The sequence below is a fragment of the Glossina fuscipes genome, unplaced genomic scaffold, assembly GCF_014805625.2.
Source record: "Glossina fuscipes isolate IAEA_lab_2018 unplaced genomic scaffold, Yale_Gfus_2 88, whole genome shotgun sequence".
NCBI lineage: Eukaryota > Metazoa > Arthropoda > Insecta > Diptera > Glossinidae > Glossina > Glossina fuscipes.
In genome coordinates, this window is record NW_023998442.1 from 1,411,256 (window position 1) to 1,426,707 (window position 15,452).

Consider the following 15,452-nt stretch of genomic DNA (forward strand, 5'->3'; position numbering starts at 1 on the left):
ACACACACACACACACACACACACACACACACACACACACACACACACACACAACCAAACATACTCATGTACGCACACACAAACACACGCAGCGTTAAGGGATTGTCATCAATTAACTCAAGTTTTATTCTGGTGTGTCTTACAAATCTCTCGCTCTGTGTCTATAGACATAGATTTCTTTTCTGTATTAATTGCACACTCAACCCGCTCGCTCAACAACTATGAAGACGACAACCGCAAAATAAAAAGATACATAATATAACGCCTTTCGGGCAATTGGCGCTATTATTCATTTGCCAATAAATTTTTGCCGCAACATAAGTTTCTTAGCGCGCGGTATTACTACATTCAACAAGAACAACAACAATAACAATGATGATCATGAGATGTTCACCAACTAACAACAACAAATATCAGCAACAATTTAAGTGCCCACCGCAAAATGGAAATTTTTGTAAGGCCTGTAAGGCATTTGTGTGACTTGACCACAACTAAAGCACAAAACAAAAAGTGAATTAAGTTAAATAGCAAAAGGCCAACTTTTTTTTAAATTTTTTTTTTTTTTTTTTTTGATCCCCGCTGACTTTGCTTGGCTAAATCAATCGATTCGACATTATTATTAATTTTTCATAACTTCTGCGGCTTTGCATCAGTCGATCCTTGCGGCCGTACAATATGAAATTTTCATTATGTATTATATTCATTTCTTAAGTTCAACTTTTTTCTCTTATCTATCTCTCTCTCTCTGTCCTTCTCTCTTTCTCTTATTCTATGTGGAAAGTAAAAACAATATTTATATATATATATATATATATAGTGATAGATAAGCATTGCACAGGTATATAGTTTTACTATTCATTTGGACAAATTTTTAAAGGTTTCCTTAATGAACGACAAATAATAATAATGTTCGGCTTAAAACGAATTTCCATTAACTATATTGGTTGTAAGAATTTTTCCGATAATTTTTTCCTTTTGATTGATTAAGAATTAGTTTAAGTTCTTGTAAAAAGTTTTTTTTGTTTTAAAATATTCTGAAATTTCCCAAAAAAGAAATAATAAATTTACAATAAGCTATGCTGGCTGAGAAGAAGTAATGGCTGATATCCTTTAAATTGGACTTTAAACCCACAAGATGCCTTTCCTCAGTAAGGTCTAAATTTGTTGAATGTGCTTTCCTTCGATCCTTGCAATGGTCTTTTCGAAAGTTATCGGATTTTGAAATCATCCGCTTTCCGGCAAGAGAATGCAGGCTTTTAAATATATTTAGATAAATTTTTTTCCACAATCTTGGAATCTTTTTTTGCATTGATATTAGAAACATAAGTGATTTATTGTAGAATCCAGGTCAGCAATAGAATCTGTTTTGAAGTTCGATTTTAACTACTTTCACGTTGCTTATATGTGTTTTGATCAATTTTTCATTTATTATTATTATTATTATTATTATTTTAATTTTAGACTAATGAATTGAATTCTTAGACTAAAAAAAAAGACATTGAGCACTAGCAAAATTTTTCATTTAAAAAACGTATTTATTGAGAAAAAATGCTCCACTACATTATAAAAAAATTTCTTCCATCATTTTTGACAACTTTTTCCCATTTTTCGGCCAACATGGCGATACTGCAGCGATCGACAAATTTTCGCAAATTCTTCAGAATTTCGTGACCGAGTGCCGCGATGCAAGTCATGTAAAATCGATCTGAACAAGTGGTAATCGCAAGGCGTTGTGTGTGGTTTAGATGCGGCAAAGCTTCCTCGGTAAACCTTTCCTTGGCTTCTTTCTCTAGCCTAAACAAACTCTGCTATCCATTTGAATTTAACCGAACATTTCGTTTGGCCTGAAAATCCTAAAAAAGATTTTTACCTTCAAAGGCACCTCGTCGCAAAAAAAATAAAGTCGACTAGCTATAGTAAAGATCAAAGCGCCGAAACGACTTGCTAACAGGGACTTTGGAGTTGCAGTTGCTTTTTTACGGGACACTGAAAGTTCGGCCGGTATTTATTAGAAGGATTTAGCATACTTACAATTAACCTTTTAAAAATTAGTAAAGCTTGACGTAATCGTCATTAGCGTCCTTTAAGGAACCCAGGTGATTCATGATTTCCAAACCAGTGCTACAGACATTTCCACGAATTAATAAAGTGAGATCATTACGAGCTTGTTTCTTATCTGAATGAGATAAGCTTTGTTTGTTCAGCTCCAAAGGTGATCAAAACCTTCAAGGAAGATTAGTAGATTATTATTTTTATAAATTTAGTCAGAGAAATGTATAATAAGACCAAAGTCTTAAAGCACTAACATCCAAGGCCATCGACTTTATTGAAAACTCTATCGCACTTGAGATTTTCACCCATGACCAATGACTTGTTAGTCGAGGTCCTTTGCCTGCTCGGCCGCTCAGGCGTATTCAGAATGAATATCATGAAACTGTTAATCCAAACTTTTGGAATAAATTGGATACGTAAAAATGTTCTTATGGCGATGCGCTAGAAAAATATATGAGGTATTCCTGCGTAAAAGCCGTTTTTCTTACCATTAAAGAGTTCTAACAGGTAGCGCAAACTTTAGATGACCGATGAATGGAAATTAGAAAAATCTTCGAAGCATATGTTAAACTTAAGAGGACATATACTAAAGAATAAATATATTCTGACTTGTATTAATAAATGTCGTTTCATTGTTAGACTGCGAAATCATTAAATGTTTCTTTAAGTAAAAATCTTCTGTTAATGGAATTTGCACTTGTTGTCAATTAAGACTAGTATGTGAAGAAACGCTTTAACACAGTTTGTTTTCCAAATCCAAATCAACCAAGCAGTCTACACGAGCTGTAATTCGCTTCGCAAACGTCTGGAAATGTCGATTAAGTGCATAATACGTCACTTAATAAGATCGTAGGATAAGATGTAGCCACTATTGACGAATCCTTATCACATTCCTCAAGCGAAATGTGTGTTAAAATTTCATGACATTCGATCATTGCTTTACAAGCTACTTTTGTTTTTGTAAAACAATACGAAAAGTCTTCAGTTCGAGTCTATGTAATCCTACGACCTTATTGAGCGGTGTGTTATATTCTTGAAAACCGAACGATTCCAAAACGATTTTTGGAAATTGTCAAAGTCGACATAGTTCGGAAAGGAAACTGAGACATGGTAACAAACTGCGATACGGCTTCCACTAAATAAGAAATTTGGATCTATATCTTCTCTCTACAATTTTTCAAAAGTTTGCTATAAAAGAAAACTAATTATGAATGTTTTAAATTTGTCTTCTTTTTCTGTTATTAACAACCAAAAATTCCAGTGACGCAATTGGTTAGTTAGTCGCACGGTACTTATAATCAATAAATGGTTTCAAATTCTCAGAATAAAGTCAAATTCTTTAGGGACTATTCATTATTGATTATTTGCGAAAAAATCATGGCACAATTGATTTTAATTTTTGTACCCATCACTTAAGCAGGTGCAGGAAGATGTATATTCATTTTGCCATAAGGTTTGTAACATCCAAAAAGAAGTTTCAAAGACCCTATGAAGTATATATATTCCTGAGCAACATGAAATTCTGTATTAATTAAGCCATGTCTGTCCGTATGTGTGGTGTGTGTTGTTGACACTCTCCTGATTTTAAAAATGAAGATATCGACTTCAAATTTAATAGAAGCATAAGAAATCTTTGACCGCTAATTGGTATAGAAAATGAACGAAATTGGTCAGAGCGAAAGCTCGCAATTAACCATAAACTGAATGCAATTTCGTTTCGCTAAGCGAAAGATTTTGGATTTATGCTCATTACTCTCAAGTTATGAAAGATAAAAAGCTGAAATTTTTCACATTTACGTTAGGAGAAACTACACTATTTATGTGCGAAAATGGAAAAAATCGTCCATCCCCATACAAAGTTACAAGTAATTAAATTTTCCTTTTTTTCCGACTCTTTTGAGATTTTATGCTTGTGAATCATAAGCTAATAAATAATAAATATAATGGATTGAATTTTCCTTCATAATACTATCGTTATGGGTAACAAAAGGGCTTAGAGAGTAGAACGCGAAAATCTAAGAAATCAATTCTAAATTAATTATGATGCACGTCATGATGTGGTAGATTAATTTTTCTTAAAAATACCTTCTAATGAAATAGAAAGTGAAAGAAAAATATTATCCCATTAACCTTCTTTTACAGAGATTTTAATGGTGGCAGGTATGCGAGATACGGCCCCAGTCAAATATAAATTTCTTACTTGTTCCCTTCGAAAATGGTGCTATCAGTAATTCGAACTCAAAAAGAAGATCCTTTTAAAATTTGGTATGCAGAACAGAGACGCAATTATCATATAAAACTTTTGAGAATAAACACCAACACAATCAGAATCAGAAAATTTACTGTTTTCTCCTTTATTGTGTTTTTCTCTGCATTTATTGAAAGTCGGGACATTTTTATTATTCATGTATACAATTGTATTGTCTGAGATATTTACAAATATAAACATGTATGAAATAGTTTGCATGTCGGGGATATTTTTCATGGTAGAGGATATTTACGAATATATTCAAAAACCAAATTTGACGGGAATTCTTATTAGGAACAGATGTAAAGGGAAAAGTCAGATGGCGGCTTTCAGCTGTTTTAACGAAAATTCAATTCAATGCAATTCAAAATCATTTCACAATACAGAAGAGGTTGTAAGAAGTGACTGATAGCGAAAAAAATTATAAAAGGGGCAAGAAAAAAGGTTGAAAATCAAAAAAAGAAATTTTTTAAGAAAATTTTGAATTCGATTTTATGAAATATGAAACAAAATATGAAATATCCAAACAAATTAGTCAATAAAATCTGCTATTTTTTCAAACAAATTCATTGGCGCTTAATTTTAGTATGATCTCTCCATGTTAATCTTTTGCCAATATGTAAGCCCAGATGTTTTAGGTTAGACGTTATTCAAAAAAAAAAAAAAAAAGAACATACATTATGCTGATACAATTGAGAGCAATTCGGGAGGAGTAATCAAATGACAACTTCTCTATTTTATATAAAATTGTTCATAAAGTCAAAACACAAATAACAATAACAGATAATAAAAATGATGAAGCAGTACTTTTATTAGGTAAACGCAGACGGTTTATAAATAGACCACATTTAAAATGTCAGAAATTCGGTAATAATGTATGTAGTCATTTTTAAAAGAATTTTCTTTAAAAAAGAATGAACACTACCAAGGGTTTCAAAAAGCGATTAAAGAAATTTTTCAGAACTTGTCTAATATTAAGTTTGTGAAATGCTCTTATTATGCGAGAGATGCAGTAAAAGGAAGAGAAGGTAGAGATGGCACATTCAGTGTAGTTCTTTAAAAAGTTTCGAAGCAAAGCTATTTTTAAGGATACGATTAATAGAAATAATTGTTAAAGAAATTAAAAATAAAGCCGCAACAGAAAAATCAATTCAAAGCTGATTAAGATTTAGAAAAACTGGAAGGAGGGTAAGCTATTCGGATTCAATTTCTTCCGCCGATTATCAACACAACAACAAGATAATACAATAGAAACTTGGGTGAGCGAGTTAAGAGTGAATATTTGGAAAATAAACGGACCAAAACGCTTTGGAAGCTCTCTAGGATTATGAATAAAATACGTTACGTTAGGTAAAATTTCGGCAATTTAATTCCGATTTACCATCTAAATGTTTTGTGAATTCTTTTATTGCAAAGTGCAATGCCTACTTACCCATTTTTAATATCGCCAAAATATAGTAAGCTTACATAACTATATCGTCTTCGTAAATATAAAAATTTATGCGCTTTTTGTAAATTTTTATTTATTTTACAAATTTATATTTAAAATAATATGTGGAATATCGAATTTTATATCACTTTTCTTTACCTGAGTACAATTCTTTTACTAATAGTTCTTCTCTCCAACCTACTTTAGAACAATGCTTTATAAGTTGATATAATTGTCCTTGAACCGCGTCATCGTTTAATGGTATGTTATTTCCTAATGAGTGTAATGTTAAAGCAATTTCTTTTTTTAATGCTCTCTCTAATAATTTGGTTTCGCATGTTAAGATAAGTCGTTGTAATTCATTATCAATTTCTAATAAATGATTATCCTTTATCCCAGGAAATAAAGTTAACATAGTATGCAATAAATTGAAAAAATAGTCTCGATTAGTACCGCTAGGACCAACGGAAGTAAATATTTGCTCTGCGATTTTAATTACACTAGCCTCGTCACCTTCTCCAGCCCAAGATTCATTGCCAGGTGTGGCAATATATATAAGAATTTTTAAAGTTGATTCCTTAGAATCATCCGGAAATTTATGAAATGTAACTTCGCACCTTTGATATCCATTTTTTTCGCGATAATCTAAATGTTTTAATACATTCTCTTTATCCTTAACAGCTATTCGGTATGCCAATCCGTAAACACGATCTGTTAATTCAGCTTTTATAAGTGTCACGACTCGACCTGGTTTTATTTTTGTTCCACGGTGATCTATGCTGTGTTGATAAAAACGTCGTAAATAGCCGCAAATATAACCGCTTTGACAATCTACATAAGGGAAATCAACCTTCCACATAAGTGATCCGTAGCCAAATATCCAGATATCATTTTCGGAAGTAACTTTTCGTTCTTTATTTACATTTAAATGCTGAAAGTCTACAACGTTGACACTTTCAACACCTTCCACAAACTTTCTAAATAATTCATTGTATATATTGTCTATTTGATGTAAAGAGATATTACTCATTATTTTTTCAAATTATTTAAAAAATTTAACATATTTCTTCTTTATTCCAAATTCAATAATAAAAAAAACAAAAAACCAGGAAAAAATGTAGATTTATTTAATAAACAGCTGATAGAGTCATCAAGTTTTTGCATAAATGCATATTGAGGAATTAGTTTTTAATTCACCAACAAACAAACGACCCTGTTTTTGTGAGGCAAAAGTGACAAACAGCAGGCGTGAAGTTTTTCTATAATTTTTTCCTTCGACAAATGCAAAAATTTATTTCTTTAAGGAAATAATTGAAAATATTATGCTTAATAATTAAAGGAAGAACTATTTGTAAAAGTTTAATTAAAGTTTGCAAATTTCCAAAACTAGTAAAGCTAAAATTATGGATAACTATTGCAATGAAATTGGTCAGAAAATGAGAGTAAGTTTTACTGTCACCGAGTGAAAAAAATCAATGAACTGCTAAATAAATACTTTTCAAAGAAAATTCGCTGACTTACATTAATATCTTGTGCATTAAAATCTTAGAGTGCCGTCAAGGCTAAATTGCTTGAATTGGGTACGGGTGGCTCAGCGGGTTACATAGATGATGAACTGCCGGATTATGTTATGATTATGGTGGCTAATAAGAGATCCAAGCAACAAATGATAGCCGACCTCAATTTGTTCTTGGGTACGCAAACAGAGCTCTTTGTCATATGGTTGCATGAAGTATTGCAAAAATTACAAGAAGTTACTTTGCCCGCAGCAAGTGGTGAGTTAAATAAAAGAGATTTCGAGTTCATGATAAAAGTTGTTACTCATAAATTCCATAGTGGCCAAAAAGCGTAAATCTTCGCAAAAAGATGAAGCATCTTCCTCAGCCGTTTCTTCCAATAAAAAGGAGAAAAAGGTATCGAAGAAAGAGAAACATCCTGTTGCAAAAAAATCAAAGGATAATATTTCAACTACACCCGAAAGAAATGCGACAATCAAACCTCCTAGTAGCATTACCGACATTTTCGCTGAAGAGCTCTTAGAGAAAGCTAAGCAAAATTTAGACTTACAAGCCGACGCAAATTTAAATATAAAAAAAACAAAAGGCAGAAAAACTCCTGAAGATTCTGTGGACAATTCATCTATGGCTGAGCAAACCGGTAAAGTTACCAACGAATTTGATATACCTACTATATCTGAAATATCGTCTACAACGTGTGGTGGGAATTCCGCAGTTGCCGGTGGAGCAAATAATAAAGAAAGTAATGCGGGAAACAGCCGCGAAAAGGATTTAGCAGAATTAGCTGAGATACAAAAAAAAATATATGCTGCTAAAAAACAACTGAAACAGTTGGGTGAACTTGATGAAGATGAAGACTTTCTTAACCTGCGCGATGATGACAGCCGCGAAGCGTTCAATGAGGCTGGCGATCTTGTCAGAAAAGACTCGGTTACGCCGCCTGCAACTCAACAAAGCAAAAAGAAAAGTCCAATTGTTTTTGATCGTAATTCAACTGAAAAGCTTGACCAGGAAACTACAGAACCAGGACATAACGAAGACAACAACGATGAAAAACAATCGTCTTCAAAACGTAAACGTTTTACACCACCTCCTCAACTATCTTCAGCAACCGCTGCTGCTTCTAATAACACAAATTCCACGCAATCTGTCAGGAATGAAAAACGTCCGGTGCATGAACGTTTGGGCGTTAAAACCACCACTATCGCTTCTAACCCCAAAGAACAGCGGTCATTGCCTTTGGCTCCTAGGGAAAGGCGCAAAATTTTGCAGGAGAAAGAGCTCTATGTGCCGGCATTTAGGCGTAAAGAAATGGAAAGAGAACGGGAACGGGAAAGAGAACGAAGCCGTGAATGCGAGCGGGGTGCACGCGAAAGAGGTAGAGAACGTGAGAGACGTATTGATAGAAGCCGCGACAGGGATAGAGACAATTCGAAGGTTCGCTCGCGGCAAAGTCGTTCATTAGAGGAACACATTAAACGACGTTCGAATTCCGACGTCTCGCGTGCCGAAGAACGTAATTCCAGTCAAGTCCGTAAAATAACAACTACGACCCCAGCTAGCGGTGGTCGTGCACGTAGTAGCAGCGCTGATGCCTCTCCGGAAACTACCACAAATAGTGCTACTACAACTCATCGCCGTCGGATTGGTTCGCGTGTAATAATAGGTATGTAGACTTTTGGTTAGGTACGTAAATTTTTCGGTGGCTGTCTTTCACTGTTCGACTTTGTTTCAGCTCCAGTCAAAGCTATTGAACCATCGGACGAGGAGGAACTTAACGACAAACCGGTGAATTCGGTTATTAAGATCAAACCACGTCCTCCAATGTCGCCCAGCAAGCAAGCTCCGAAGAATCTTCTACTACGAGCAGTGGCTGAGGCTCAACGGTCAACTATACTAAATAAACCAGTTGTCACTACTAACGCTGCAACGACTCCAACTAAGTCTAAAGTAAGTCTACGTTTGGGTGAACGAGTTCAAGGAGAACGTAATACTAAACTGTATACGAAGTCTTATCGTGACCGTTTAAAAAACTTAGCTGGTGGTATGGGTGCTTTGTTTCGTCGTACGACTCAAAACCTAATAGTAGAGGTAAATGGCAGTGGCAATAGCAGTGGCGGTGGTTCCAAACAAAAATACAAATTACGTTTGGACAATGAAAATGAGGAATATATACCAGAATCGGTTTCTGACCGTGGTGAATCTGACCAAGATTATGTCTATGTGCCACAGACAATACGAACTTCGGAGGAGCAAGAAATTGATGATGTGTATGAACATCCGGAACCAGATTATGAGGAAGGTGAGGATGGAGAAGTTAGAAGCTCTGTAGAAAAAACGCAATTTGTGGTTACTTTAAATGGTAAGAAAAAGAAAAATTAAAAAATTTTGATTAATGTTCATTTTATGCGTCTCTTCAAACAGAGGATAAAGCACTGCCCAAATTAAAGCGTCACACTGCCGCTACACGCTACTCACGTTCCTTGTCACCACCGCCTCAAGTGTCTTCGTCCTCATCATCGTCACGTGATCGCGAACCCACTTCAACTTCCAATTCAAATCATGCACGCAAGGCCAGCGTTAAAGAACGTTTATCCCTTAAAGGGTCTTACTCGAGTTCACATTCTTCGGCAGAACCCAAGTCTTTAGTCTCTCGTCACGAGGCTACTACACCGCCTTTAAGGCGCACAGAATTGGTTGAAATTTATCGCAAACATAAAGACATCCAAAAAATAATTATTAAGAATGACTCGGAAGACGATGATATGAGCCCTACTAAGAAATCCACGCCGGATAAGGATAAAAAATTAAAACGCAAACACGATGATATAGAATACAAAAGTCATAAGCTCATCGACGTTGACGGCAATGAGGAAGAAGAGAATAATAATGACAGCATGAGATCAACAACGCCGCCATTAAAAGATCAACTCTATCAAAAGGAAAGAAGTATTATTTCTAGTAATACAAATGCTACAAGCACTTCGAATTCACCTCTCAAACGCAAACATACTCCTATTAAATTTGACTTAACCGAGAGTAGACGTGGCGACAATGACGGTGAAAGATCTTGCAATAGTCCTATAACAGCTAAGAGAAGACGTTCTTCTAGTCGGGAAAAGGAGCATAACCGAGAACGTGAACGTGAACGCAATTCTAGGCAAAGTCGAGAAAAAGATCGGGATTCTTCGCATGAGCGAAGAGAAGAAAAACGTAAAATTTCAATTCGTAACTCAGAAGCTAAGAAATATGACAATATACCGTCGTCGTGTAAGCACGAAAAAGGAGAGGGGATCTTTGAAAAACTACTATATGAATTTTTTAATCTTTTTGCAGTAAATTCTGTGTCGGTGGACTCTGGTGCCTATCGCTCTCTAAAACCGAAAGAACGCTGCAAATATCATCCGAATTGCACGAAAACTTTCTGTGAATATTATCATCCTTCCGCACCTTGCAAAAGTTTCCCAAATTGCAAATATGCCGATAAATGCATGTACTCGCATCCTAAATGCAAATACGATTTGGCTTGCGTCAACTTGGATTGTAATTTCTCGCACAGCGGACCGCGCAGAGCCAGTCTTTTAGAATCTTCAGCACCGCCTCTATGTGAGTGTTTTTCTCTTTTCTATTTATTTATATATTAGAATAAATAATGAAATGATAACGTTTTCAGCTTCGCATGTGGTGCCCGTACAAAATTACAAGTCTATATCGGCTACTACCACTATGGGTCCAGTCTCATCAACTACATGCAAATATTTTCCAAATTGCACAAAGTCCACTTGTCCATTCTATCATCCTAAACCATGCCGTTACGGTAAAAACTGCATAAACAAATTCGAATGTTTGTTCTCTCATCAGGAATTGCCCAGTAGCAGTAAATTCAAATGGGTCGCTTCAATAAATTGAAGCTGGTGTTTCAATTAAGTTAAATTTAGCCCCTGTCTAGGAGGTAAAGCTTGTCAAAACTCGTAACAGTTTTTCGTTTTAAATTTCAAAAAACAAAAAAAATAAAAATAAATAAATAAATGGTAGCGTATGGTTTTTAACGAAATAATTGAAAGAGCGAAAATACAAAACAAAAAAAAAACACAAAACAAGCAAAATAAATTATTATATATACATATATACATATGTATGTATATAAATTCAACATTTGATCAAAGTGTAATAAAAGTTCTTAAATAAAGTTTAATAAACAAAGTAAATAATTCTAATCGTGGAAAAGTATTACGTAAACTCTCGATTAATTAAATCAATATAAAACAAATGCACATGTATGTCTCGCGTCTATGAAAATGACAAAAAAATTGTAGTCAAAAACTTTCAGTTTGCATAACGAGAGTCAGAGTTAACATGTAATACATTTCTCTAAGAACCTTTTCATTTTCATCAATACATGTGAAAAAGAAAAAGAGAAAGTAGTGAGAAAAAAAAAACTTATGAACAAGTTAGGCTCAGTAGACACATCGAAGCGAGAAAGAAAAATCAGGAAACTGCTTTTAAAAATTAAGACAAGCGGTCCGATTTAATAGCAATTGCGAGTTTTGAAAATTATTGATATAATGGTATTCTTTAAGAAAATAATATTGAAAAAAAAAAAAAAAAATTATTTAAATAAATTGTTCGCTTAATACTTTGGAAAACCTACAGAAAATATTTGCTCTTTTTCTTTGTCCAAGATCTCTTGAAAGGACAAGCTCTAGATAAGGTAATGCTAGTAAAATTTAATTGTATTCAATTTGATCGTAACGAACGTAAAGAGAAAGTTCGTTGCATTCTCTAGTGAACGTAATTATAGCAGAACAAATCGACCATTTAATGCTCTGCATCATTAAAAAATAAATAAATAAGTTTATGCGGACGTATAAAACATCCAGAATGACTTTTCGATCGGTATAAAGAATGATGGGTCTATCTAAGTCGACCTTTCTGGCACTGCGAAGAGCGAAGATCAAACCTAGTACGCGCCATTACTTCCTTTGCCAGCACACGTAGATAAACATCCTCCACAAGAGAAAAAAATGTGCTTTTTTTTATTAATTTTTATTAAATTCAAAATAAAATTTAAAATGTTTTAGTTTCGTTCAAAACCGTTTTCAATAAATTTGTTAAAATAGTCGCTCATAAACCTTTTTTTTTTCTTTTAATTCATTATAGCGTTTAGTTTGTATATAAATTGTTGTTTACTTTTCTGTGTTAAAATGTGTATGGCGCTGTGCAGCTTATATTTTTCTCAGCAAAATCATAAAAAACCAATTAAAACAAATTAAAAAGAGAAAAAAAAAGAACAAATTCAGATAACAGATAAAATATAAAACAAAAATAGAGCACATTATTGTCATTTAGTATATTGTTCATAAGGAATCTTTATGAGAGAATATATAAAAATATATTCCCCTATAAGTAAAACTAAGTTTAAGATGCATTTAATTAATTTCAATGCTCAAGTTTTTTAGAGTAATTACACTTATAAATATATTTGCAGCATTTTTTTTTTTTTATATGATTCGTAAGATCTAAAGAGTAAAACGTATTTATACTTAAATATATTAGGATTCCTTTTGGCATAATCTTGAAAAAAAAAAAAATTATCTTGCGAATTGAAATCAATATTTTTATCGGATTTCAAGAAAACAAAAACCCATTTAAGCTTAAAAACGTCTCTAATTTATTATTTCTTTTTTTTGAGTTTTACTTGCCTGAACTGGGAAAGGAGTAAGAACAGATAGTAATTAACAATTGCGCCGCCAGTATTTTGAAATCTACGATTTCTAACATTTCATTAAGGATAGTACCTTCTGCCGCCACATCAGCTGAAACTTTTATCCAGTTCTACTATAAATAATTTATCGTAGTTTCTTAAAATGAAATTTGTTTTAAAATTCTTAAAGCCACTCATTATTGCACAATAACCGTAAATTCAATTCTTCCTTTAGTTTCGCAGTTCCTGCTGACGTATACCTGCAGTTCTCTGTCACGTTTCCTGAAAACGAAAAAAACATAAAACAATAGAAATAGACTCGATTATGTAATAAAAAAAGCACCGAATAGATATTAAATGTTTAGACCATCATACTTCACAAGTGTTTTTCTTAATGTATCGAAAAACCCAGGAAATTGTGTCAAACTGAAATGAAAGTGACAAATAATTCCATGAAGTTGTACCAAACTCGTAAAATTTGAGTGTATACTTCTATTTTATAATATTATTTGCCTTTATTTAACAATAACAATGAGACTAATAAATTTGTATACTTATTATGTATGTTTGCGGCTATTTTTCTCGTAATTAGCTAAACTAAACACAATAGCGACTTAAGTAAAGCTAAACAATTCTTCTTATTGAACAAGAACATAAAAAATTGGTTAGAGCATACGAAGACGGCACAAATTATTGTATAAAATTTTGCATTTAAAGCCTTTTCTATCCATTACAGTAAATCATTGTTTTAATCTTTTCAATGTGGCCACCGGAACATAAGTAATCAGTACATATTTATTAGTTAATAATTTATTAGTAAACGCACGCGAACGTGATCGAGCATAGACTTATTGTTTTAGGAAATAATACAATTATCAGTTTCGTCAATTTAAAAAGAGCACTAAAAATTAACTTACCTCATACCGAGATATGTTTATTCAAGCGGGTATCGATTCGTATATCATGAAGCGCCCATTTCCGTCTCAGTAAATTTGCGAATCTCTTTAATGGCTTTTCGACATTTCATTTGTTTGTTTGTTGTTGTAACTTATCAAGGAAAAGAACCAGCTTTTCGATTTTCAATTTTGTCAGCCGTAAATAAATTTACACCAAAACTCGTTTCGTTTTTCATATGACCAGCATTGCGCACCACAATTTCAATAAGATTACGTTTAGCATTTAGTGCTAAATTACTGTCCAGACTTTATTCCGTGAAGAAACTTTTAAACGCATTAAAGCAACCAAAGAAAAGTGACGTTACCTTCATTTCAAACCGCACCTAACTCGAACGAAAAAGCACCGATCAAAGAAATGAAAAGTGAAACAAATAATCGTCTAATAAGGGCTTTTGTACTAAATTTTCTAAATCCATGTCCACCACCGTATATATACGGTATACGTGGTATGAATGGTATAGGTGATAAAGACAACATATTAAAAAAAAGTGAGAATGCTGTAGTTGCGCGGAGTTGACCATTGGAAAGATATCGTACACTACTTCGCTTAATACAGTCGCATACCCATTATACCTACATCATTTTTGGTGTAGGATGTATTAATCTTATGCGGACGTAGGTAAGACGCAGAAGGTCTTAAGATAGACCAAATTTTTTTACGGTCGGATTGGAATTATTTTCCGAATCGATCTAAATCTATCTGTCTGTCCGTCTAATGTGTGTTCGTGTAAATTTGTGTGCAGCTTCAAGCCAATTTTTTAAGATATTTTGATGAAATTTGGTATACTGATGTGGTTTCGCCTAAGGACGAATGCACCATTTTTCCTCTCATAACAGCCTATTTTAAGTTCGATATAGGGAAAAAAATTGAAATTTTCGAAATTTCTCAACAAAACTTGCTGTGTAACAGTATTTCGGCATCCTAAATTGCTATGACAAATTTGGTTCATCGTGGTCAATTTTTTTAACCCTCTCATATACAACCACATACGAAATTTGAATCTTTACATAGTAAAAAGATAGAAATTTTAATATTCGATTGTGAAAATTGGTTCGCAATAGTAAATCGACGCAAAAATGTCCTTATCGAATTCGGACCACATAGGTCTATTTTTGGTACACCACCACCTATAAGGATTCTCAGGAAATGTAAACCTTTATATGTCAAGAAGGTCTAAATGTTAATGTTTTATGATGAAAATTTGTTCGTAATACTAATTTGCTATAAAAACTAAGCGGACTAAAATTTGAATCAAAAGAAAAGAAAAAAGATATAATTTTTAATATTTGATGACGAACATTGGTTCAGTAATTTGGTTTGTAATTTAGCACAAAAATTAACTATAGGGACTTTGGGTCACATAGATCTATTTTTCAGATCCTAACGCACATAGGGGTTATTAGGAAAAGCAAGTCTTCTTATACGGCGAGGAAGTCTTTTAGGAAGCAAATTAACCTTCAAAATGCGTGCTTTTATGAAAAGTATGCCTTTGCGTGAACATAACATTTAATTGTTGGTGAATTGTTATAAAAAAGAGTGAATAAT

The 15,452-nt window shown here is 33.4% G+C and overlaps 2 protein-coding genes across 2 annotated transcripts; one reads left to right on the plus strand and one right to left on the minus strand.

Annotated features, from left to right (window-relative positions):
- Positions 1-5,865: 5,865 nt before the first annotated feature.
- LOC119638376 (putative glutathione-specific gamma-glutamylcyclotransferase 2) lies at positions 5,866-6,810 on the minus strand. The gene has a single exon (XM_038035134.1). It carries the CDS (start codon positions 6,757-6,759, stop codon positions 5,875-5,877), a length of 885 nt encoding a protein of 294 aa, XP_037891062.1. The 5' UTR covers positions 6,760-6,810; the 3' UTR covers positions 5,866-5,874.
- A 159-nt stretch (positions 6,811-6,969) lies between these two features.
- Positions 6,970-12,110, plus strand: LOC119638374 (zinc finger CCCH domain-containing protein 13). Its single transcript, XM_038035133.1, has 7 exons — positions 6,970-7,171; positions 7,279-7,504; positions 7,566-8,912; positions 8,982-9,608; positions 9,671-10,516; positions 10,583-10,852; positions 10,920-12,110. The coding sequence occupies exons 1-7, from the start codon at positions 7,133-7,135 to the stop codon at positions 11,153-11,155; spliced, it is 3,591 nt and encodes a 1,196-aa protein (XP_037891061.1). The 5' UTR covers positions 6,970-7,132; the 3' UTR covers positions 11,156-12,110.
- Positions 12,111-15,452: the final 3,342 nt, after the last annotated feature.